Source organism: Cebus imitator, unplaced genomic scaffold (assembly GCF_001604975.1).
Source record: "Cebus imitator isolate Cc_AM_T3 unplaced genomic scaffold, Cebus_imitator-1.0 Scaffold70, whole genome shotgun sequence".
Classification (NCBI taxonomy): Eukaryota; Metazoa; Chordata; class Mammalia; order Primates; family Cebidae; genus Cebus; species Cebus imitator.
The window spans coordinates 4,195,897-4,204,797 of NW_016107385.1; the positions used below are offsets into that span (position 1 = coordinate 4,195,897).

The 8,901-nt window shown below is 39.3% G+C and overlaps 1 protein-coding gene across 13 annotated transcripts in view; it reads left to right on the forward strand.

The window, feature by feature from the left end:
• The window catches only part of MGA (MAX dimerization protein MGA), a 168,554-nt gene that overhangs the window by 93,236 nt on the left and 66,417 nt on the right, over positions 1-8,901 (forward strand). For all 13 annotated transcript variants that reach the window (XM_037739445.1, XM_037739454.1, XM_037739447.1 and 10 more), the window contains 3 exons: positions 2,576-3,524; positions 5,114-5,192; positions 5,315-5,410. In XM_037739445.1, coding sequence (XP_037595373.1) covers positions 2,576-3,524; positions 5,114-5,192; positions 5,315-5,410 — 1,124 coding nt within the window. The remainder of the gene's footprint in view (positions 1-2,575; positions 3,525-5,113; positions 5,193-5,314; positions 5,411-8,901) is intronic.

The following is an 8,901-nucleotide window of genomic DNA, read 5'->3' on the forward strand; positions in this document are numbered from 1 at the left end:
TTTTTTTTGAGATGGAGTCCCACTCTTGCCAAAGCTGGAGTGCAATGGTGCAATATTGGCTCACTGCAATGACTGCCAGGTTTAAGCAATTCTCTTGCCTCAGCCTCCTGAGTAGCTGGGGTTATAGACGAGCGCCACAACACTCGGCTAATTTTTTTGTATTTTTAGTAGAGACAAGGTTTCTCCATGTTGGCCAGGCTGGTCTTGAACTCCTGACCTTGAGTGATTCTGACCCCTCTTGGCCTTCCAAAGTGCTGGGATTATAGGCGTGAGCCACTGTGCCCACTAGCCTAGCCTTTCTGCAGCACTGCTGTTTATTCCATAGAAGTCCTCTGGAGTGGTGATAATTGGACAGCACTGAAGACTAGTTTTCTATTTGAGGTCCTCTAGATTCTGCCCATGCTCAGGCATGAAAAGTTGCTTTCTCTGTGTTTCTGCAAAGATCCTTTGCCTATAGGTGTTTTTTTCTCTCCTTACTGTATCTCCAGGCTATAGCTATATAAACTGTAGTTCTCTCTGGTCACCTAGAGAAGCCTGGTCCTTTTCTGGAATTTACTTAATTTAGACTTATTTATCCAGAGGTCTTCAGTAGCTTTTTAGAAAAATAATTTATGTATTGTTTTCTCATTGTTTGGCAAAAGTGATGATCTTTTGTGACCTTCCACATTCTAACTAGAAGTGGAAATTTTCCATTGGAGGATTTTCTTTTTTTTCTTTTCCTTTTTTTTATTTTTAGGCAAAGCCTTACTCTGTGGCTCACAGGCTGGAGTGCAGTGGCACAATCTCGGCCCACTTCAACCTCTACCTCCGGGTTCAAGTAATTTTCTTGCCTCAGCCTTTGGAGTAGCTGGGACTACAGACATGTACTGCCAAAGCCTGGCTAATTTTTTTTTTTTTTTTTTGAGACAAAGTCTCTCCCTGTTGCCCAAGCTGGAGTGTAGTGGCACTATCTTGGCTCACCACAACCTCCGCCTCCTGGCAGGTGATTCTCCTGCCTCAGGCNAAAGTCTCTCCCTGTTGCCCAAGCTGGAGTGTAGTGGCACTATCTTGGCTCACCACAACCTCCGCCTCCTGGCAGGTGATTCTCCTGCCTCAGGCTCCTGAGAAGCTAGGATTACAGGCACGTGCCACCACACTGAGTTAAGTCTTTATATATTTAGTAGATACGGGGTTTCACCATGTTGGCCGGGCTGCTCTTGAACTCCTGACTTCAGGTAATCTGGCTGCTTCAGCCTCCCAAAGTGCTAGGATTATAGGCATAAGCCACCATGCCCTGCCAGTTTTTTTTATATTTTAGTAGAGATGGAGTTTCACCATGTTGCTTCCTGGGGTGGTCTCAAACTCCTGAGTTCAGGCAGTGTGCTCACCTCACCTCCCAAAGTGCTAGGATTACAGGCTTGAGCCACCACCTCCAGCTTCCTTTGGAGGATTTTCAAGTAAGGTTAAGATCTTAAGTAGAAACTGTGCAGGGAACAAGTAACTACACATTTATGTAGTAGTTGCTAGTGCCTGTTTGAGTTTTATAAAGTTTTATAAAGACATTACTTTAATTGGGTTAGCAAGTAGTGAAAAAGATAGTGCTTCATTGATGATGGATTGGTGTGGAAAATGTGTTTTATTGGACTGAGACACTAAGGTAATATTTTCTGTGTGATTGGATCCTATGGAATATTCTGTAGGTTATTGTTTAAGATGAGGTTGATAAGGCTGAAGATAAATTATATTGGGCTTTGAAAAGCATCTCGGATATTTATATTTTTTCCTTAGTTTCAGAGGCCTTTGAAATGCTTTTGAACAGGCAGGTAATGTTAATACAACTCAATATTTTACGAAAATAAATTTTTGTATTTTTAGTAGAGATGGGGCTTCACCGTGTTGGCCAGGATGATCTTCATCTCTTCACCTCAGGTGATCCGCCCACCTCGGCTTCCCAAAGTGCTGGGATTATAGGCGTGAGCCACAGTGCCCAGCCTTAGGTAGAATCTAACCTAATTTTTTATTTCTACCATATTCTCAAGATACATTGGTATAGTTTTTAGGCTTTCAAAGGCTGATTGGTAGGAGGGGGAAACTAGATGTTTATATTGTTTTTGATGAATTATACCCAATATATCTGGGTCATATGCATTTGCCTTCAACTACCATATCTTTTATTTTGAAAAGATTAGTGGTGAATTCTTTATATTGAAAGTGAGGTTTTCAGTTTTAAAGTTGAAAAATCATCTGGCAACATCATGACTATACTAAAAACCAGTGAATTGTATACTCTAAAATGGCTGAGATACTATGTTTTATGTTATGTGAATTTAATCTCAAACATATAGGAAAAAATCAGCTGGCAGTTTGGAGGCCCTTTCCTGTTTGTTGCAATTCTCAGTTGTGTTGAATGTGTGTTTGCTTTACAGGGTTGTTAATCAGCATGTGGGGATTTTTGGAGTTTTTGAGTGTTTTTGAGGAATGGCTGATGAAATCTGATGTGTTACTTGGACTCCTAATGTATTTTTTTTTCCCTCTTTGAGTCTTGTTTATGGATCGTTTTTTACTTTTTAAATCCCTTTCTCCCCTCTCTCTTTAGTCTTATTGCCAATAATTTTGAAGATGACTCCCATATAACTTCACCATTAGACCAGAATGGAAGCTTCAATGTTGTTATTAAAGAAGAACCTCTAGATGATTATGACTATGAACTTGGTGAGTGCCCAGAAGGGGTCACTGTGAAACAGGAAGAGACAGATGAAGAGACGGATGTATACTCAAACAGTGATGATGATCCTATACTAGAGAAACAGCTAAAGAGGCACAATAAAGTTGATAACCCAGAAGCTGACCATCAGTCTTCTAAATGGCTTCCAAGCAGCCCATCAGGTGTTGCTAAAGCTAAAATGTTCAAATTAGATGCTGGAAAGATGCCAGTAGTCTATTTGGAGCCTTGTGCCGTCACCAAAAGCACAGTGAAAATTTCTGAACTGCCTGATAACATGCTTTCCACATCTCGAAAGGATAAATCTTCTATGTTGGCAGAATTTGAATATTTACCTACATACATTGAAAATTCCAATGAGACTGCCTTTTGCTTAGGGAAGGAATCAGAAAATGGTCTTAGAAAACATTCACCAGATCTAAGAGTGGTACAAAAATATCCCTTACTGAAAGAGCCTCAGTGGAAATATCCTGATATATCTGACAGCATTAGCACAGAAAGAATACTTGACAGTTCAAAGGGTTCAGCTGGGGACTCACTTGCAGGAAAAGAGGAGTTGGGCAGAAAGAGAACAACTATGCTTAAGATTTCAACAGCCCCAAAGGTAGTGAATGCTAATCAGAATGCCTCTCCAAATATACCTGGAAAAAGAGGAAGGCCGCGAAAACTGAAACTCTGTAAGGCAGGAAGACCACCTAAAAACACAGGAAAGTCTTTAATTTCTACAAAGAATACACCTGTAGGCCCTGGGAGTACCTTTCCAGATGTGAAGCCTGATCTGGAAGATGTGGATGGTGTTCTCTTTGTTTCCTTTGAATCAAAGGTAAGATTGTAATTTTCAGGATTCTTTCAAAGGCTAATTAGTTACACTGCAATTGTATACTAGCTTATAACTAACTGGATTTATAATCTAGTTTTGTGACTACAGCTGTTTGTAAGGGTGTAAGAGGGGTGAGGTGGGGAGGGAAGTGTTTCCAAAATGTTTGGATAGTTCATTTGAATAGACTTAAAAAAATTAAGTCTTGCTTAGCTTTCAGTTCATGATTTATGCATAGATGTGTTTAAAAAATCTTCAGGTCTTAGTGGAATTATCATTATGGATTTTTGAAAGGCCTAAAAATACATGAAACGTTTACTAACTCTTTGGCGATATCCCTTTTATTTTATCTCCTAGTTTTCCTTTCTTTTCCATTTTCCTTTCCTTTTTCCTTTCCCCTTTCCTTTCCTTTTTCCTTTCCCCTTTCCTTTCCTTTCCTTTCCTTTCCTTTCCTTTCCTTTCCTTTCCTTTCCTTTCCTTTCCTTTCCTTTCCTTTCCTTTCCTTTCCTTTCCTTTCCTTTTTCCTTTCCCCTTTCCCCTTTCCCCTTTCCCTTTTCCTTTTCCTTTCCTTTCCTTTCCTTTCCTTTTTCCTTTCCTTTCCTTTTTCCTTTCCTTTCCTTTTTCCTTTCCTTTCCTTTTTCCTTTCCTTTCCTTTTTCCTTTCCTTTCCTTTTTCCTTTCCCTTTCCCTTTCCCTTCCTTTCCCTTCTTTCCCTCCCTTCCTTTTTCCTTTCCTTTCCTTTTTCCGTTCCTTTCCTTTTTCCTTTTTCCCTTTCCTTTGATTATTGTTTTGTTGCTCTTTCTTTCTTCAGATTATTGTTCTGTTGCCCAGGCTGGAGTTCAGTGGTGTGATCTCAGCTCACTGCAGTCTCCATCTCCCCGGTTCAAACCATTCTTGTGTTTCAGTCTCCAATGTACCTGGGATTACAGGCGTGTGCCACCACACCCAGCTAATTTTTGTAATTTTGGTAGAGATGGGGTTTCGCCTGTTGGCCAGGCTGGTTTTGAACTTCTGGCCTCCAGCAGTCTGCCTGCCTCAGCATCCCGAGCCACTGCACCTGGCCTCGGTTTCCAAAAGTAGTAATAGAGTAACATTGGAAAACCAAATATTAACAGTCATCTTAACTCTGCTGCCTTACACATTGACAGTCTGTTTATTGCACTCTGAGTCTTCAACCAGATTATTTCTCTTTGAGATTTTTATGGAAGCCTAGTCTTTCTTAATTAACTGTACATATGTTGAATGTTTCATCCATTCTACCTGTTCTTTTCCTCCCTTGTTAGCTGAGTAAGCTATCTGTATATAGACTCTGAGAAATGAACATGCAAAGTGACATACACTTTGAGGTCAGTTAGCTCAGTATGACATATTCACATTTTTTTACTTTCCTTTTTTCCCTTATTATTAAAGTAATATTAATGTGGAACACTTAGAAAATACCACAAAATATGAAAAAAATTGCTCGTGTTCTGCCAATTTTAGTATCACTGTAAGTATGGCGATATTTTCCTCCTGGTCTTTAATTTTTCTTTTTAAATCCTTTTTTACATTTAATTTTTCAGAAGTAATATGAACTTTTTTTTTTTTCATGTGTAGGAAGCTCTAGACATTCATGCAATTGATGGGACAACAGAAGAATCTTCTGGTCTTCAGGCATCAACCACAAATGACTCAGGTATTATAAAATAGTATAAAATGAGTTGTATTTGTGGTTTGGGCTCCAGTAATGAAATGTGCAACACTCATTTGTCTATAGTGTACGGTAGCTTATTTTATTACTGTTTGTTTTGGGAGTAGGTTGCAGAGCAAGAATTTCCCAGTTGGAAAAGGAGTTGATAGAAGATTTGAAGTCTTTGCGGCATAAGCAGGTGATACATCCTGGTCTTCAAGAAGGTAATAGACAAGTGACTTTTTTTTTTGGTTGTCTTTTTTCTCGCTTTCTTCCCTACTGTTTCTCCTCTTTTTCCTCTCTCCTTCACTTTTCTTTTTCTTTTCTGTTTTTTCTCCTTTCTTTCTAGCCTTGATTTCATTTCTTTCAGTGCCTTTCAGTTTGCATGTTTTTCTCTTCTCTGTTTCCATAATTCTTCCCTTTTGTTTAAAAACCATGTCTAGGTCTTCTTTATCCTAATATCTTCTGTAAGAAAAAAATGAATCATGGTAAGCAAGCAATATTTTCTTTGTTCATTCTTAAAATCTGGTGTTCTCCCCCACTCCTATTTCTCATCTTGGTTGCTTTTGTTTATGTGTTTGTTTTTATAATTTTGGAGGATCTTCCTTATCCTTTAATACTATGTTTAGGTGTGTAAATAGAAGAATACTTTTCTCTCTCATGTTTTGGCTGCAAACATCTATTTTACATATTTGATGTACCAGTGGGAAGTTAATTTAAAATTTTCATGATATTTTTAAAAAATTTTATTTTACTTTAAGTTCTGGAATACATGTGCAGAATTTGCAGGTTTATTGCATGTGTACACATGTGCCATGGTGGTTTGCTGCACCTGTCAACCCATTATCTAGGTTTTAAGCCCCATGTGCATTAGGTATTTATCTTAATGCTCTCCCTCCCCTTGCCTCCTACCCCCTGACAGGCCTTGGTGTGTGATGTTCCTCTATTTGTGTCGATGTGTTCTCATTGTTCAACTCCCACTGTGAGTGAGAACATGCGGTATTTGATTTTCTGTTCCTGTGTTAATTTGCTGAGAAGGATAAGTTCCAGCTTCATCCATGTCCCTGCAGAGGACATGAACACAGTCTTTTTTATGGCTGCAGTTTTAATTATTATCTTTATTTTATTGTAATGCATTATCTTGGCCTTGATGATGATGTTTAATCATTAAAAAAAAATCTACTGTGGTTATTAACATCATGATCACTACTGATTTTCCTGTTTTGCAATGTAATTTTAGGCTGTGGCCTAATTTTTAGTTTCTTATGAATATCTTTGATTTTAGATATGCATATTGGAGTAGTTTTTTGAGTTTTTGACACTAATTTTCAGAAGACTGTCTAGCTTGTTTACACTATATAGTAGTTCATTTACCTGAGAGTCTAAACATTACAAGCTATCAAAGAATGAGTATACACTAGTCATTCAGTTTCTAAATAAAATGGTAATACTTGGGAGTTTGTTTTGTTTTGTTTTTTATTTTTTTTGAGATGGAGTCTCACTTAGCTGCCCATACTGGAGTGCAATGGCGTGTTCTTGGCCCACTGCAACCTCTACCTCTCAGGTTTAAACAATTCTCCTGCTTCAGCCTCCCAAGTAGCTGGGATTACGGGCATGTACCACCATGTCTGGCTAATTTTTTTGTATTTTTACTCAGGACAGAGTTTCACGATGTTGGCCAGGCTGGTCTCAAACTCCTGACTTCAGGTGATCTGCCTGCCTCGGCTTCCCAAAGTGCTGGGATTACAGGCGTGAGCCACCGTGCCCAGCAATACTTGAAGGATTTTTGCTTTAATGGAACGCAGTTTGTGTGACAATGTGATCTTAAGGTGTGCAAATCCCAGTCTCAGTCAGTCAATGTGGACTGATTGCTGTGGATTGTAATAGACAGTCACATCATAGCGATCTTGCAGATAACATTTGCTGCTGTTTATTGTCAGCTTTAACTTCTATTTTATTTAAGTAACACACTCTTCTCCCTTTTTTCTCCTGTTTGCCTTTCTTCATTCCTCCCTATTTTTAACTTAACCTACCTGTTTTCTCCGTCTTCCACTTCCATTTTTTTTATTTACTTGATAATACAGAAATATTATGATATTTATATTGTGTTCTTTTAAACTTAATGCTACATTTAAAATACCTTAGTTCGGGAGTTAAATATATTCATTGTTTGCAGCTGGTCCTTTTGCTCTGGTTTATTTGCCTAGTATTTGCTGCTTGACTAAGCTTTGACTTTTTTTCCTTCTTTTATAGATACCTTAGTCAAATTTATAATCTTTTCCTTAATGGAATGGGGGTGTTCAAAAGCCAGTGTGTATGGAAACTAATTAGGTAACATAAATAGTGAAATTAGCCTGAATTTGGGGGATAGACTTGGACTCTGGTGGGGTAGAGTGCAGATACCTCTTCTAAAGGGACAGCTGCATCAGTGGATTTTTGTCATATGGAAAAATGGGCCCAAAATTCTCAGGTCTTCCCATAGTTCAGTAGAAGCTGGAGTGGCTGTGTGATGTCTCTGAAGTGGTGGGAGCTAATAGTTTTTTGGGCAACTAACTCAGAGCTTTAAAAACACAGCCAAACAAAACATCTCAGTAACTATTGCTTTTCACCTTCTTTACAGAGTCTGTATTTGTTGCAAGTTTATGTTTAATCCTCAGGTTGTTAAAATTTATTCAGCTACATGCTTACATAGTTTATTTTATTTATTTATTTATTTATTTATTTATTCATTTATTTTTGAGACGAGGTCTCACTCTGTCGCCCAGGCTGAAGTGCAGTGGCACAATCCTGGCTCACTGCAACCTCCACCTCCCAGGTACAGGCAGTTCTCCTGCCTCAGCCTCCTCAGTAGCTAGGATTACAGGCGTATGCCACCACGCCCAGGTAATATTTGTATTTTTAGTAGAGATGGGGTTTCACCATGTTGGTCAGGCTGGTCTCAAACTCCTGACCTCGTGATCCACCCGCCTTGGCCTCCCAGAGTCCTGGGATTACAGGCATGAGCCACTGCTCCCGGCCATAGTTTTATTTTTTAAAAACAAATCTGTAATCTGTGTGGTACTTCAATGTGTGAGGTAGAGTCCTGTTTTGGACTTTTTTTCCTCTATTTTATTTTGGCATATTTTTCTCCCCAATGTTTGTTTCCTTTGAAAAGCTATACTTGGGCTGGGCACCGTGGCTCATGCCTGCAATTCCAGCACTGGCACAGTGGCTCACGCCTGTAATCCCAGCGCTTTGGGAGGCTGAGGCAGGTGGATCGCTTGAGGCCAGGAGTTCGAGACCAGCCTGACCAACGTGGTGAAACCCCGTCTCTACTAAAAATACAAAAAATTAGCCAGGCATGGTGGTACGCCCCTGTAGTTGCAGCTACTTTGGAGGTTGAGGCAGTAGAATTGCTTGAACCCGGGAGGTAGAGGTTGCATTGAGCTGAGATCGCGCCACTGCACTCTAGCCTGGGTGACACAGCAAGACTTTGTCTCAAAAAAACAAACAAATGAAAACTACAACGACAAAAAAACTGGACTTAAACAGTTTCTAAAGAATAAAGTTAGTTTGGCAAAATATTTGTAGTAACTGGCTGATGCCAATCCCAGGTCTCTGAAGGTAATGAAAATATTCTAGGTTCATCTCTAAAATTTGATTCTTTTTTTTTTTTTGAAACGGAGTTTCGCTCTCGTTACCCAGGCTGGAGTGCAATGGCGCGATCTCGGCTCAC